Source organism: Piliocolobus tephrosceles, chromosome 13 (genome assembly GCF_002776525.5).
Source record: "Piliocolobus tephrosceles isolate RC106 chromosome 13, ASM277652v3, whole genome shotgun sequence".
NCBI lineage: Eukaryota > Metazoa > Chordata > Mammalia > Primates > Cercopithecidae > Piliocolobus > Piliocolobus tephrosceles.
In genome coordinates, this window is record NC_045446.1 from 76,678,591 (window position 1) to 76,695,426 (window position 16,836).

Sequence of the window (16,836 nt, forward strand, 5' to 3'; positions counted from 1 at the left end):
TCAGTTGAGGGATGGGGACCTGTGCACCCAGGGTCAGAGAGCTAATTTGAATATGCTTATAAGAGCCATTAATTCCCCTGTGAATAATACTAAACTAAGCTCCAGGAAGGTCTTAGAATGACTGGTCATGCCCAAACAGCTCCAGTTCTTCACATTTCTTCAAATGGAAGTGGGTGGGTGACAGGCTGGCATAAGTGCTGGTAAATGGGTTCAGATGCTTTTGATGACTCCTTTGGGTTAGCTGGCCTCATGGGAACCAGTGCAAAGATGTCATCTTTGAGAGCTCCTTGGCTAAGGTTGAGCTTGATGGAGTGAGAAAAATGATGTTCAAAGATGGATAAGAGGGAAGAGTGGGAGTCTCTAGCAGCCTATACCTGTGGCCAGATTTTGCTCTGGAAAGACATGGGGGTGGGAAGAGGAATCTCCGAGGCTAAGTTTCTTTCAGAAGAAATCTGGCCCCATATGGAACAATAGGAAGGTCAGTTATGCTGAGGATCTCTGCCATTCTTGATCAATGTCCTTATGTACTTCCCCTTTTCCCATCTCTGCCATAATTTTTTGTCTCTCACTGACACTCTATGTTAGTGAAATTCTGGGAATTAAAGCACCGAGTATAGCTCTAATGGAGGGGTCCTTCAGTTGTGTCTCTCAACACATGCTAGCTGGAAGCTGGACTATTTCTCTCTCATTCATTCTTTCATTCATGCCTCACACATTAATCATGCACTTACTATGTGCCAGGCATTGATATCAAGACTGTAGTCTAGTGGGGAAACTGGAAAGGGACAACTTCTCTACAGTGTGGTAAGTGCAATGTATGGAGCATAGATGCAGGAAATAAGCTTTTTGGAGGAGGTAACATTTGAACACTATCAGAAGATGAGGAGGAAACTGGGAAGGGGTAAAGGGTTGAGAGGTGGCATGTGGAAAAACGGAGGAAAGCAATTCAGGCAGAATAACAAGATGTGTAAAGATGTGAAAGACAGAGAGCAGGCTGCTTTTGGAAACTATGATTTAATGTGGCTGGAGTCTAGTGCAAGTCAGGAAGTGGTGGGGGACTAGACTAGAAGGGGCACACATCTAGACACTTGCACAAACTTTTGGACAGAAACAATTAAGGCTACTTAGGGATGAATCTTCTGCTTTGGAGTTTAGGCCATTGCCCTCGTTTTGCTCTCTATTCTCATTGAGCAGTTTACTTCTTGGGGACCTCTTCCAGTCCAGTTCCTGGAAGCTGTAAAGTGTCAGGAAACCTCCAGGTCTCCAGACTGACAGTACCTTGACAATGAGCCCTTTAGAGTCCACCATCCAGATCTTTCTTGTGGCCTCTGCCTTCGGTACACCTTCTTTCTCTAGGGCCATGACGAGGAGGTGAGCAATGCCCATAGCTGCCTAGAAGGTACCATAGGGTGGATGTTCAGACACAGGGCAAACAGCTGCTAAACATTTATCTGATGTCTCACCATAATGACCCCCTCTTCTTTCCCCCACCTCCATGACTCCCAGGAGGCCCAATTAAGTCCTTGCCTTGAGACACCCAATTGTCAGAGCCTAGGCAGCTGCAATGATCACAACATGTCTGTGCTGCTTCCTCTCTTCAGAACCCCAGAATGCCTCCCTTTTTTGATATACTTCCACCCATTCTTATTCTCTTCCTGGAGCAAAAAAGAAACCCTCAATGCCACATACCTCGCCTGCACCTTGGAAAACAAACACGTGATTGGAAAGCTTGTTCTTGGTGATTCGCAGAGCAGCCAGGATCCCTGCCACAGCAACGGAGGCTGTGCCTGAAACAGAGTGTCCTGAGATCAACCTCTGGCCACAGGCCCCCAGCTCCCAAGAGAAGACCCTTGGCAGAGTACCCCACACCTTGGACCTGTGGAGGAACAGGCAACTTTTCTTAACCCTTATGCCCTGTAGGCATGCAAGTTTTGGTGCAAATCCATGCTCTTTTTTTGTGGATAACTTTCTTTGTTGTTGAAGTTGAGAAACAGCTCCTGGTTTGTTACTTGACCCCATAAGATGGGATCAGATAGCCAGGTGCTGCTACCACCATCATTCATAAAGAAAATGATAAATATAATGGAAGACCAAAAAAAAGCACGAGTCTCTTAGAATTATATAAGGGCTAAATGCATAAAAACATTTAAAAAATGAGAACACAACCTGGCCATGAGGCATTAAATGACCATATGGCCTGAGCTACCTATCTTATCCACCAAGTCATAAGGTTGGGTGTGTCTGGTCACATACCATCATCAAATGGCTTCAGTATGTCTGGAAGGGACAAGTAAGTCATATGAGTAGGTGGCTCAGATTCATTAGAACCACTGCTACATGACTTTTCCCTGAATCCACATCTAAGGCCTCATTGGGGATTCCTTAAGAGTAGCTGACCAAGGAGAAAAAACTTGGGCTTGGTTTACAAGTTGTTGTGAATAATATGCTGATACCAACCAGAAGTGTAAGGTGGCAGCTTCACAGCCCCAGTAAAAGGTAGCCTTCAAAGGTAATGGTGAAGGACATTGGACATGACTTCAAGTGGTAAATTTAGTTGTATACTTTGGTCCAAGGGATGGTTAGCACTACACTGATTCATGAGCAGTTGCTAATGGTTTAGCTGGATGGTCAAGGACTTGGAAAGAACAAAATAGTAAGACTGGTGATAAGGAGGTCTGGGGAAAAGGTAGGTGATGGACCTCTTGGGATAGGTACGGAGTAAGGATATTCGTGCCCCATGCGAGAGTTTATCAAAGGACATGATGAAAACAGTCTTTCAATAATCAGGTGAACAAAATGGCATGACCTGGGTATGTTAGACAGCATCTTTCTTTAGTCACCCAGGGTTTGCTTAATGGACTTATGCATCAAACAGCCATGGTGGTAAGGATGGAGGTTATGCATGGGCTTCATCTTACCAAGCTGGCCTGTTACTGTTGAATGATTAACCTGTCAAACACAGAGAACAATGCTGAGCTCCTGAGGGGCACCATTCCCTGGGGGGACCATCCACCTGGTGGCAGGATGATTACACTGGACTGCTCCCGTCATGGACAGGAAAGAAATCTGTCCTAACTGGAGCAGATATACATTCTGGATAAGGATTTCTTTCCTTGTCGATAATGCTTCTGCCAGCACCATCATTTATGGATGTTTGAAATACCTATTTGTCATCCAGATATATTACAGACAGCAAGGCTTTTAATCAAGGAGTTTACTTCACAGTAAAAGATGGGCAGCAATATGCTCATGCCATGAAATTCACTGGTCTTAACTTGTGCTCAGCCATGCAGGAGCAGCAGGCTTAGTAGATCAGTAGAATCTTAACTTGTGCTCAGCCACGCAGGAGCAGCAGGCTTAGTAGATCAGTAGAATGGCCTACTGAAGAATTACTTAAGACTTAAGTCAAAGCAACACCTTATGGAGATAATGAGCTTCTGTTTTTTGGGATGCAATGTATGATGACTTAGCAAGCAAGACATTGTGTTTTTCTCTCATAGCCAAAATGTGTGTCTAGAAATTGCGGGGTGGAAATGGGAGTGGCTCTTCTCACCATTTCACCTAATAACCACGTACAGAATTTTTGCTTCCTGTCTCTTTAATTTTGTGCCCTACTGGATTGGAGGTCTTAGTTGCCAAGAAGGAAATACTTCTATTAGGATTTATGACATGGTTCTATTGAATTGGGAGTTGAAACAGCTCCCTGGCTAGCTGGGGCTCTTCATGCCACTAAATAAGTGGGCAAAGAAGGGGATTACTTTTCTGGCTATTGTGATTCATCCTGATAATCAAAGGGACAGTGAGGACAAGGAGGACTATGTCTGAAGCCTAGGGGAGTCTTCTAGGGGAGTATCTTCCTATTTCCATGCTCAATAGCAAATATTAATAAATACTATTGCAACTAAGGAGATTCAGGCCTATGGAGGATTCAGATCCTTCAGAAATGAAGGTTTGGGTCACTCTACTGGGTAAAGAATCTCGGCCACCTGAGGTCCTGTCTGAGGACAAGAAAACATGGAATGGAAGATTGAAGAAGAAATTTACAAAAATCATCTTTGACATCATGACTGGTTACAGAAACAAGGAATATAGCAGCCATGCATGTTTTTCTTCCTTGATCATAATGTGACTATATATAATGGTATACATGAGCTAATTTCTTCTCCCTTCTCCTATTATTTTATATAAGTTCTGTTGGAGGTTAATTCCACACGTTAGTCTTTAGATAACAGAGTTTTCAAATGTGACTGAATTTTATGAGCTATTAATTCTGCTTAGAGGTGGATAGCGTGACTATCTTCCAGAGCCGACTAAAATGTCTGTTGGGACATTGTCTATCCCCATGTTGGAGAGAAGGTGAGAATGTCTTCATTTGTTGGAAAACTAGTTGAATGTTGTGAGGCATTTTGTTAGAAGTTTTTTTTTATTTTTTAAATTTTAGACAGGATCTCACTCTGTCACCCAGGCTGGAGTGCAATGGCATGATCTCAGCTCACTGCAACCTCTGCCTCTTGGATTCAAGCAATTTTGCTGCCTCAGCCTTCCAAGTAGCTGGGATTACAGGCAGCCACCAACATGCCAAGCTAATTTTTTGTATTTTTAGTAACGACAGGGTTTTGGCATGTTGGCCAGGCTGGTCTCGAACTCCTGACCTGAGGTGATCTGCCGGCCTTGACCTCCCAAAGTGCTGGGATTACAGGCGTCAGCCACCATACCTGGCCAGAGTTGTTTTTGTTGTGTGGAAGTACATATGTGCCAGACAGTGTATGTGGATGCTGAATAGCCAGAAGGGTGGACTGTATCAATTATTGGGTAATTATTTCTCAGCTTCTTTACACTGCTTTGTCTGCAAACCACTTTTCAGCTTTGCCAACTTGCTCTATGCTGGGCTCTGCCAATAGTAGGTGCTAGAGGGAGACAAAGGCTAGATGAGGGGGATAATGTGTTCCCCCCTCCCCCAGCATCATCCGTCTTGTTAGGATTGCAAGGTAAAATGTAGGACACTTTGTAAAATTTGATTTTTAGATAAACGACAAGTTTTTTTTTAGTATAAGTATGTCCTATGCAATATGAGCATAAATACACTACAAATTATTTGTTTCTATCACCGAAATTTAACTGAGTGTTCTACATTTGGTTTTGCTAAACCTGCCAGCCCCACAGCCTTAGTTCTTCAACTCTCCGGCAGCAGTTTGTTCTTGAAGCAGAAGTTGAACCCAGTTTGCAGTTTGGCCATCACTGAGAGAACTAGCTTCATAGCTGCCACTAAGTGACACCAGTGCCACTAACTGCCACCTCCTCTTTCCTTTGTTCCCTTAGCCTCAGGAGTTGTAGCAGATCCTTAGTGTTTCTTTTTTGGCTTTTGAATTATTTAATAGACAATTAACATTTTTTTAAAGTATTAAGTGTTCTCTGTTAAAGCAAGTGGTATAGACTCTGATACAGAGAGCTCACAATAAAGTAATCACAATCAGCAACGCTAAGCCCCCACGATGGTGAAACCAAACCAAAACAAAACAAAACAAAAGGAAATTAAAGTAGGATTATTTATGGCTTACTACATTTGGATAATTAAAAAAAAAGTTTTCATCTATGACTGGTGAGGGATGAATGAAAAGTAAAATGTCCCAATATCCTTTGTGTTTTGAAGTGCTACAATCTTTTGTGGAGAACTGTTTCCCCATCTAGAGCAAAGGCATAAAATATTTTTGCCCTTTGACCTTATACTTCTACTTTTGAGAATCTATATATGGAAAAATCCAAAATGTATATACTAGGATATTTATAACAGTGTTATTTTTAATACAGAATGGCTGGAAATAACCTACACATCTAACAAAGGAGTAATGATTAAGTAAAGTAGCCAGTGTAGACACAGTAGACTGTTTTATAGCTATTAAAAAGGATCATCATGAATATTATGCAGCAACATGGAAACTGCTATGAAGCTAGTCACTAACATCAGATATTGTTCCAAGTACTTTATATGTCTTAACATGAAGACAGTTATTTGTTTAATCCTCATTGTTGCCATCCTCATTTTACAGATTGGGAAAATAAGGTATGGTTTGCTGAACTGTACAAGATCATATAAGAGCCAGGATGTGAATCCAGGGAATCAAGCTCTGGGACCTGTGTGCTTAAGCACTAACCTATGTTCCATTGAGTTGGCTGGAAGGAACATTAAATGGTATGCATATGATGATTCTAATTGTAATGTATCACACACACAGAATCCAGAAGGAACTTACAAAATAGTAATGGTTGCAGGGTAGGGGTATGAGTGAATTTTCTATATTCTCTGTTTCCAGTTTTCCAGGTGGCTTATTTTTTGCTAGCTCTGGGGTGGGCCTTCTCCTAGATTTATACTTGGCTCAGTGACTGAGATGGGGGTACAGCAAACAGTTGGTGGCCAATAAGTGCACATTCATCATTGTGGACATCAGAAGGTGGGACTCTATGCAGGCTCATACTTGTCAGAAGATGGGGTGCAGGCACCCCTGTCTTCACACAGCTGTGACCTAGAGGGAGTGTTGAACTGTTGGCAGTGTCACAGAGACAGGGCTGAGGATACTGGGACTTCCTAACGTCCTTCCCGAGGTCCCCAAAGTATGCATTGTGCACCCTCTAAGGGCCTAGAAAGTGACAGGCACCATGCCAGGCACTGTGGAAGACAGATGAATCAGGCATGATCCCCGCCATCAGGGAACTCCCAGTTTATGAAAATTTGGGCACAAAACAGTAGAGCACAGTGGGTAGTCAGAGATCACTGGAAATTGTTACATTCATTTATTTTTTGAGCATCAGTTATGAACCAGGCTCAGGTACTGAGGATACCATAGTAACAAAATAGACCAAGCTCATTTCTGTTTGTAAGGAAAGAAATCACTAAATGATTGCACGTGTGATGGCTATTATAAAACAGTTGTTCCTTACATACTTTTTGTTAGTTTATGTACAGAAAAGTAAGTTATCAGCATCAACTTACCTCTGCAGTGCCTCCCCGTGTACTCCACGTACCAGTAGCATTATTCATTGTTGCCTAAACATACCATGCATGTTTATGCTTATGTACATTTCCCTGCTATTCTCCCTATCTAGAAGACCCTTTTGCAGTTCATTATTCCTTAAGACTCAGCCCAAATGATCAGCAAGACATTCCTTGCTACCCCAGGCATCCTTACCCACCCCTCCTTTTCCCATATCTACTTTTTCATCTAACCTGAATGTCACCTGAATGAAGCTGGGCTGTATCATGGTCAGGCTCAGCACTGTACTGCATTCACAAGAAACACCAAGCTGACATCCAAGAAAGTATCAACAAGCAATTTAAATAAGTATTTAAATCACTTAAAGAGAGGGCGAGGAGAAATGAATTGTATGACCCTCTCCTGAAATCTCCAAATCCCCTTTGTCCTTAATTTTCTCCAAAGTCCATTTATTATGTGGAACTCCCCATTTTCTCTGCCTCCCTGCAAATAACTCCGTACTTCTTACTCTCTGCCCATAAAACCCTCTTTCATTTCAGTTCTACGGAGTCAGAATTTGTATTCAAAAAGATCTCCAGATGATTTGTATGCCATTCAAGTTTGAGATGCACTGAACTAGATGGCCTCTCTAGGTGAGGTACTAGTTTCCTGCCATTGGCTAGAGGGAGTTTTCTGCTCTTCGGAGTCTGTTTCAGGACAGCCTTTTGCCTCCCTGAAAGGAGGGGTTGCGCAAAGCATTTGCCACCAGATGGCGCCAAAGGTATTCCATCAGAGATGATCTCGCAGACACTACACTCTGGATGGGTCTTTTTCTTTTTGGATGTCAACTGTCTTCTGGGATTATTTGCAGGTTGAATAACCGGGCTTACTCACAGAAATTCAGTGCTGGATGGGGATTGGAGATAATGGCATTTAACAGCTGTACAAATGAGGAAACTGACAGAGAAATGTGGCTTGGCCCTGTCAGTCACCCAAAGCAAGGAAACCTGGGGGTTTCCTTCCCAGGTTTGCTTCCATCCCTTCACGATCTCTGCTGCTCGGACAGCCCTTCCTGACTATAGTTGAAGGCAGCAGGAGAGGTGTTATGGGGTTTCTCTGGGGAAGGACGGAGCAGGGTGTTAGCAGAGGCAGAGGGAAGTGAACTTAGGCAGTAGATGTCAACATTCAGCTGTACCTCTGGAAGGGGAGGGGAACTCAAAACAATGGGAAATCTGATGGGAAACAGTCACACATTACAATAAAAGGATGCAAGGTCAGCTGCCATTTATTGATCACTCTTACTGTGGCCTTGGCTCTGTGCTGTGTGCTTACCAGCACAGCATTGGCTCAATTAATCTTCCCAACAACTCCATGAAGTAGGGACTACTGTGCTCCTATTTTTTGCCCTTAAAAGTGGAGAGTGAAGCTCAAAGGAAATAGAACTAATCAGGACAGAACTTCTGAATCCTATCACCACCAAGTCTTCAGACCCTCTGCCTCCATGTCCACGTACTTGCCTTTCCCCCTGTTACCATCGATGCCTCCCTGCTCCTAGCTAAAGCACCGCTTGTCTACTGGATGCCATCATTCTTGCCTACTTTTCCTGTTATTCCCTCTTCTATTTCGTGCATATTCAATTTTGCCCTTTCTTTTTTTTTTTTTTTTTTTTTTTTTAAGAGGGGGTTTCCCCCTCTCTGCCCCCCGGGCGGGAGGGCAGTGGCCGGATCTCAGCTCACTGCAAGCTCCGCCTCCCGGGTTCACGCCATTCTCCTGCCTCAGCCTCCGGAGTAGCTGGGACTACAGGCGCCCGCCACCTCACCCGGCTAGATTTTTGTATTTTTTAGTAGAGACGGGGTTTCACCGTGTTAGCCAGGATGGTCTCGATCTCCTGACCTCGTGATCCGCCTGTCTCGGCCTCCCAAAGTGCTGGGATTACAGGCTTGAGCCACTGCGCCCGACCAATTTTGCCCTTTCTACTGTATCATTCTCATCAGCATACAAATATACTGTAAAACTTCCATCTTTAAAAAGCCCTCCCTTGGCCCTATGTGTCCCACCCTATTTCTCACTCTCCTTTATAGCCAAACTCTTCTAAAGAGCTGAATATATTAACTGCATCTAGTTCCTTCCTCCTTGGTCCCCATGAAACCCAGTCCAATCAAATGACTGACCCACCTCTTGTCAGGGTCCCCAAGTACCTCCAGGTGACCAAATTCAGTAATCAATTCTCAGCCTTCTTTCTTGACCTCTTAGCAGCATTTGGTACTGTTGCCCATTCTTTCCTTTGGGAAACTATTACTGCACTTGGCTTCTGGAACCCCACACTCATTGGGTACCTAACTGGCTACTTCTCCCTGCTCTCCTCCCTGGGATCCTGCTCTGAGGCCATCCTCTGAGGTAGCAAGCTGTTCTAACTATAGGCTAGAACTCAAGAGGAAAAACAGTGGTTCTTAAGCTCCAAATTACAAAGTTTGGCAAATAAAGTTATCTGCATTTTTGGGGTGCTCTTGGGCTATGCACTAGGGATTTAAAACTGGAGAGGAAGCTACTTAGCTGTTTCAAGATAAGCACTCTAAGAAGCCCATGGGTCCAGGGATATGCTGGAACATGGCTTGTGCCCATAAATGCCATGGGCAGCTGAAAGTGTGACTGGTTGTTCCTATTCATGATGAAAGAAAAAGTTTTCTTTTCAGAGGGAACTTTCCATAATTACATTTCCTGCCAACTGAGTACTTGAGGTTGTAGGTTCAGGAAATAGCACAAAGGGACATGCTGAAAATGTAGTTTCTGCTTTTAATAGTCAGATTTGACAAAGTTAAAGGAGTTTCTATGCTGAACAACAGATTATTGGAGGAAAGAATTTACTCTTTATCAGATAAAGGAAGACTTCTGACCCAGGCAGCAAGAAGGATAGAGTTAGGCTCTGTCAGGGTCTGGCCATGGTGGCTTTGGAGGTCTGGATTCCTATTGGGACAGTACAACCTCTGCTATGAGGCCACACCTGCTTCCACGATCCATAAGAATTACATTTCTACGGTAGCTACTGCCATTCATTTATTCATTAGTATGTGCTGAGTGTTTGTTCTGGGCCTTCTCTGGACTAGGCTGTAAATAAATAAAGACAAATAAAAGTCTTGTTCTCAAATAAAACTCTCAAGGAGTTGCCAGCACAAGTGTTCCAAAAATTCAGGTTCCCCTTTATTGGACACCAAGCAAAGGCCTTCTAGACTACTTCACTGCAATTTCTGTGTCATAAGGGAATTTTCTGGAGCTCCTGGACTCTCTAGAGGGCAGTTCCTTGGCCCATGGAGCAGGTAGGGTTAGGCGTATTTTGCCACAATTTGGAAGGAACCTGAAGGAATAATGATCATCTTCTTGACTTCTCTGAAGTTTCGACTGTTGCAGCAGCTAACAGGGGAGGTCTCAGAGGAGCCAGATACACGAGATCCACATGAACTTCAGGACTAGGGACAGCCCTGGAAGTGAAGAACAGCCTCAGAACACAGGACTTAGTGAAAAGGAAGGTGTTGGGAACAGGGGAGAGAAAAGGTTAAAGAGACCAGGAGAAGTTTCACTGCACGGGGAGAGATCAAGGAAAGGCCTAGAACTGCTACTCAGTGTGTGTAGTGGTGGTGGTGGGTGACAGAGAGGGCATTTGACCCCCGACAGCTGGAAATAATCCCTGGCATCTCGTAAACAAGACAAACGAGCTGCACGAAGTCTTCAGAGATGAGCCATTCCTGCCTGTCTGCCTCTTCCTTATTGTGGCATCTGAAGCCTATGCAAAGTTCCCCACACCTTCCCTCTCCAACAAGGTCATCATCTTCCAGGGATGTATTTTGCATTTCTTGGCTGAGAGCCCCACTCCTCTCCCTGGGGAACTTTGAAGCATTCTGTAAAGTGGGTGACCACCATCCAGTGTCACTCCCAGATCCTGGGGAAGAGTGGGATCATTTGTCTGTGGCTTGGCCCTGGATGCATTATCCTGGGGAAAGTGAAATGAGCCTTTATGGACAAACAGAAAGTAGTGAAGAACAGAAAGAGAATTCTAGGCAGTGGGACCAGCACATTCAAAATCATGGAGTTGGCAGAAAACTCACAGAAGAGTGACTAATACAACGGGCTGGAATAATAGGGTATATGGGGGAAGGGGGAGAAAAGTGAGGTGGGGTCCTGCCTCTCTTCTCCCCAGAGTTCCCCAGTCCTGTGCTCACATGTGGCCCTCTCCTCACCTCCACCAAATTCTGTGCCTTAAGTCTCCTCTTTCCTTCTTGCCTCCCATATCTATGTGTCAGGAGCCTACTAGGCATCAGAGATTTTAGTAATAGGTACCATGAACTGAGCACTGCTACATGCCTGTCCCTACCTATACATCACTGCAATTCTTACAACAATTCAGTGCCATAAATGGGTGCTGGAAATACTTATCAAGGAATTGGCATATACTACAACCAACCATAACAGATGCTGGCCTTATAAAAGCACCCTGACCATTCTGGTGGTACTAGCTGATGAGCAGTTGTGGCTGTTAAAACTGTTAAGTCCATTTTACAGATAAGGAAAGGAAGGTACTGAGAATTTCAGCCACTTGGCCAAAGCCACAAAACAGGAAAATGGGGATTCAGACCTAGGCTTGTCTTGGTGCAATGCCTGATTGTTAAGCACTGGGCTCACAGGGGGTGCTACTACCCTAACATAACACACAGGAACCTTGATGTGCTGTCTGGCTGGAGATTTAGCAGGATTGGTGGGCAAGGCAGGTCCAGTGAAGGCTGGCCAGGTGGAGGATGCTGCAGAGCTGATCAGCCAGTGGGGCTTTCCTGGCTCCAGCCATGCTGTGTGGTCAGCTTGCACATGGAGGTCAGAGACCCACAGAAACTGGGCCAGCAGCACCCTGGACCTGGCCCCTTGTGTGGCTCTTCTTCCTTCCCCTGTCCCCAGCGTGACCATTCCCACTTCCTTTCCCCTTCTAGGCCTTTCTTTCCTCCCTAAGAGCAGAGATGCTTCTCTGGTCCCAGCTGAAACAACAAAAGTCACCTGAGCCTCCGCCTTTTCCAAAATTCCTGAGAGGCTGCCAGCAACAAGTCAGTGCATTGGCGGCTCTGATCACCAAGGACCAGCCTGGGCCTGGGCCGAGGCTTTATGTGGGTCTGAGCTGGGGTGGGAGGCAAAGATGATCAGAAGCCCTGGCGATCTCTCTTTCCTTCAAGTGCTGGGGCTCCAGAGGCCCAGCCCTGTGGGGTCAGTGATTCTGAGCACATGATACAGTGGGACTGGTTGGGAGACAGTCAAATAATGTGCCCTGGGCTCCTGATCTGCACCAGGCATGGCCCTGCCTTCTGGGAGATCAGTAGACTGGAGCTTTCGAGGATTTAATTCTATCTATCCACTGAGGATGTAACGCTAGGCTGGTGTTCAGAGTAGGTAGCATGAACCTAGTCTCATTTTCATGTGGGTCGCTCAGTTCCAGCCCCCTCCATGTGTGGTTCCCAAGAAGATTCTGAGAATCTGTCTCCAGCTCCCATGTGCGGTGTGATTTGGGTTCTGTTTACGACTGTGATTCTGCATTGCTTCCTCCTCCCTCCCACACTCCCTCTCGCCCCTTCACTCCCAACTTTCTGTGGTTCTCTGCATGGAGGTGCTCCTCTCCCATTATGAGCATGGCTTGTAGTCTTAAGTGGCGTTGCTCCTTACTTTGTATTTGGAGATAAAGGGGGACAATTCTAGCATGGGCTGTATCTGCCGTGTTGGCTCATTAGTACTGGAATTCCTTACTAGTCTTCTCATTGTCCATTTAACAATGAGAACACACATCACAGGCTTCTGGCCTGGAACCATCCCTAACCAGCTCAGGACCGTGGGCCTCATCTTCAGGTCTGCATTCTGTAGGAGTTAGAGGAAGGAATGGAAATGATGGGGAGGACAGGATGAGAGCAGCAGGATGCCAGGGAGCAGCGACACCCGCACTGTTCCAGCAGGGTCTGGAATTTCATCCTTAATGAGAAGACACCCTCCACCACCTCACATGTTCAGGAGCAACAGGCAGCCTGATGCTATGGAGAGAGTGGAGAATTCCAAGTCAGACATAATGGGGTTCCAGTTCCAGCTGTGTGTCTGTCTGGCTGTGTGGCTGTGAGCAACCTTTAACCCCCAGGCTTCAGTTTCCTCATTAGTGACATGGGACAGCTGTGTTTGTCCCCCAGTGAGGGAGGGGGAGATGTTGCCAGGCACTTGTAAGATAGTGAGGATGAAAAGCACTTTCAACCTAAAGTTCTGTGTGCATGCAAAATGTTATTTGGTACAGTTTGGGTCCCCTGAAGGCAGATTCTGAGATATACTGGAGTGTTCAGGATGTTTTTAGGAATTGCCCTTGTGGGAAGGAAGGTAAGGAAGCAGAATGGGTTGAGGGGAAGTTGAGCTGTGATGCAGGCCCCAAAGCCTCAGCCAACTCCATGGGGAGCTTGAGTTGTCCTGCACTGGGCTGAAATAGTTAAGCCTTTATATTTCCTCATCACTGGTGAGGCCAGCTCCTGGTGGGGTGGCGAGGTGGCTCTTTCTCTCTGAGGCTCTGCAGATTGTGCTGACAGACTGCTGTCAGCTGGGCAACAAGTCTTTCCTTGAAGGAGGATCTGGGTGGTGCATGCCCATGCCCACCTCTTTATGGTTGTTAATGATACGGTCACACCTAAACATCAGGCTGAACTGATCAAAGGCTGGTTCTTATCGGGCTCTTGCCATTCCAGCACTATTTGCCAACTGTCCTCATGAGTTCTAGATTGATGGCTTTAGTCTTGAATTTCTGAGAAAAGAATGGTAAATCCCACTTCTCTTTGCTCTGGGACCCAGAAAACTATCCCACTTGGTTTTGCCTGGGAGCAAAATTGACTGTAGAGGCAAGACGCGAAAACCAATGAATGTAAACAAATGGATTGATTTAATTAACAACAGCTCCATGTGTCTGCATGTGGGGTTACACATGTGAATATGTATGAGCATGTGTAGAGGTGCATTTATGTGTGAGCACAGTCAGTCCTTGAACAACATGGGGTTGAGCTGCATGAGTCCACTTACATGCAGATTTTTTCAATACATATATTTTTTAAAATTTTGGAGGTTTGTAACAATTTGAAAAAACTCACAGATGAACTGTGTAGCCTAGAAATATCAAAAAAAAAAAATAAGAAGTATGTCATATACACATAAAATAGGGGTAGATACTAGTCTATTTATGTGTTAATCCACTATTTTTATGTTATTAGTAAGGCTTCTGGTCAACAGTAGGCTCTTAGTAGCTAAGTTTCTGGAGAGGCAAAAGTTATGCGTATTTTTGACTGTGTGGAGTGTTGGCACCTATAACCATCACCTTGTTCAAGGGTCAGCTGTACATGAATGATGACCTGGACAACAGAGAGGCTGCGGGGGCAGGTGTCCAGTGTAGACACACCCACATGAACAGGTGGGTATGCTTATGAGGATGTCAGTTTGTGTGTGTAGACATCATTCGTATATTCTTTAAACATTTATCAGGTGTCTATCATGTAGCAAGCTCAGCGCTGGGAGTTGAGGAACAAGAATGGATAAGGCAATTGTTCCTGCCTCCAGAAGCTTATTATCTTCTGGGAAGGCAGACAATGCATTACAGGCTTTTGGGGTACAATGAGGTAAGAGAACTGACAGAGGGGAACACCTGAGGGACACCCAAATCAGACTGATGGGCCTTCCCTGGGCAGGAGACCCTGGAGCTGAGTCTCTAAGGGTGAGTAGGAGTTACTCAGGTAAAGATGAGAAAGGGTGAGCAGGGCTTTCAAACACAGAAAGAAATGGCAGGTAAGGAGGTGAGAGGAGTAAAATAAAAGGAAGGGCAGAGAGCAGAGGAGAGATCCCGAAGTCTTATATTTTCATTGAAGGGGTGTGAACTTTCTCATGAAGAGAGGGTGGCATGGTGACTGATACTTTCATCTCCGAGGCACATTCTGGCAGCAGTGCAGGGGCGGATGGGGGCTGGTGGGCTGCAGGGCCTGGCTGTGTTCCTGTGCCTGTGTTTAGGAGGATGTATACACATGTGGCTGTCTGTGTGTCTATACAGCTGGAGGCTGTGCACCAGGTGTGCCGCCTGCATGGACTTGTTTTCCACTTCCACCCTCTGGCCTTGGCAGCCCGGTGGGCTCAGGGAACCGGCTGTCCTTCTGATTCATGGGTGAATTCATGCTGGGGAGCAGGTCAGGGTCTAGCAGGCAGGTGCTTCCTCAGGGCCACAGGCACACTCCCACCTGCTGGTCTGACACTGAGGTGAGTGAGGGCAGTGAGAAAATGCTTCCTTCTACCAGCGCATCTTCCTGGACTGCACAGTCCCGTCTGTGCTGTGTCCTGGCTTGTGTGGGTGAGGCTGGCCTAGCTCAGCCAATGCCTGTCCCAGGTCTATGCAACAGGGTAAAGGAGAGACAGAATGGAGACAGGCTGGCAGGGGGTGCCACGTCCCAGCTGTCTCCTTTTGGGTCTCCCCTCTCTCTGGATACCCACTCATCAGGCACTGAAGTCATATTTTAAACTCAATTTTCTAATAGTGTGTTCTAACTGTACTATCTTGCCTCTTGAAAATTTATGACAAATATCACATTTCTTATATTTTGTAATATGGACCATAATGGGGAAAAAAAGGCAACTTGGTTTGTAATATAAGACCTGGGAATTGCATGGTGAATGGTTATAGACTGCAATTTAGAGTCTGAATGCCTGGGCTCAAATCTCAACTCTATGCTTAATGGCTATAAAAGTTACTTACTCTTTTTCTGTTTCAGTGTCTTCATTCATAAGACAGAGATGCTAATGTCTCATCTGTTTAAAAGTGTAGAGTGCTTAGAACAGAGCACGATATGCAATAAGCATTCAGTGATTAATCTTAGCTATTATTACCTGAGTTTGAGTTCTCTGAGATCTATCCCTGACTCACTTAAAGGAAAGTTGTGACCTCTTCAGGCCTCTGGATAAGTCATCTGTAAAATGAGAAGTTGGCCATCCTTTAACAATACAGGGCCAATACCTGTCTCTTGCCAACTTATTCTTTCCACCTGACATGGATCTTTGTTTTAAAAAGATGGCTTCGCAAACTTCATTTGTTAAAAAATCATCAAGGTTTCTCTTGGACTTTACAAAATGCTAGGAACAGCTCACAGTGCTCCTTCCTGTGCACTCCTAGATCAAGTGAGTTGAATCCCTTTCCACTCCAGCTTCGGACACTGGTAACTCCACAGTAAGAAGCAAGCACCTTCAGATATTTCTGGGTCACAGAATAGATGACCAAAGGGAACCTGAACTAGAAGCTGCTTCATGTTGACTTTGGAAAGCTCTGGGTTTCTGGTGTCAGTATCTCTCTCAGGGTCATTATAAGCAACAAACACTTCAGTCAAAACCAGAGAAGGAATTGTCCTGACTTCCGGACTGAGACACGCCTTATATTTGGAAAGCCTAAAAGCAAGTTATCATGGCTGAGGAAGGCCATTTTTATGGTGATTGATGCTTTGTCTGATGAGTTTTATGGGTTAGTACTTTCTATAGTATTGGCTTTGTAAATTTTCACCATGCTCTTTCAAGGCAATCGTTATCCTCTCTATTGACTAGATGATGAAACTGTGGTCAGAGAATTGACTGGTTCATGTTTAACTTGCTAGTAAATTACAGTATTGTTTAGAGTTTCTTACATACATTAAATTACATAATTCTTACCTACCTCTGAAGTAGTAATGATCTTCATTTTGTAAAAAAGGAAACTGAATTCAAAGAATTAAGAATTAGCCAAGTAGGTGTTGAATCTAAGTTGAATGTTCTTTCTTCAACAGCTGCTGGCAGTAAACCAGCTATGAGGTGAGAG

General features: G+C 44.9%; 1 protein-coding gene across 2 annotated transcripts in view; it reads right to left on the minus strand.

Moving 5' to 3' along the window:
- Positions 1 to 16,836, minus strand: part of ME3 (malic enzyme 3) — a 223,604-nt gene that overhangs the window by 12,545 nt on the left and 194,223 nt on the right. For both annotated transcript variants that reach the window (XM_023209232.2, XM_023209231.2), the window contains exons 9-10: positions 1,690 to 1,787; positions 1,279 to 1,392 (exon numbers count right to left, since the gene is read on the minus strand). In XM_023209232.2, coding sequence (XP_023065000.1) covers positions 1,279 to 1,392; positions 1,690 to 1,787 — 212 coding nt within the window. The remainder of the gene's footprint in view (positions 1 to 1,278; positions 1,393 to 1,689; positions 1,788 to 16,836) is intronic.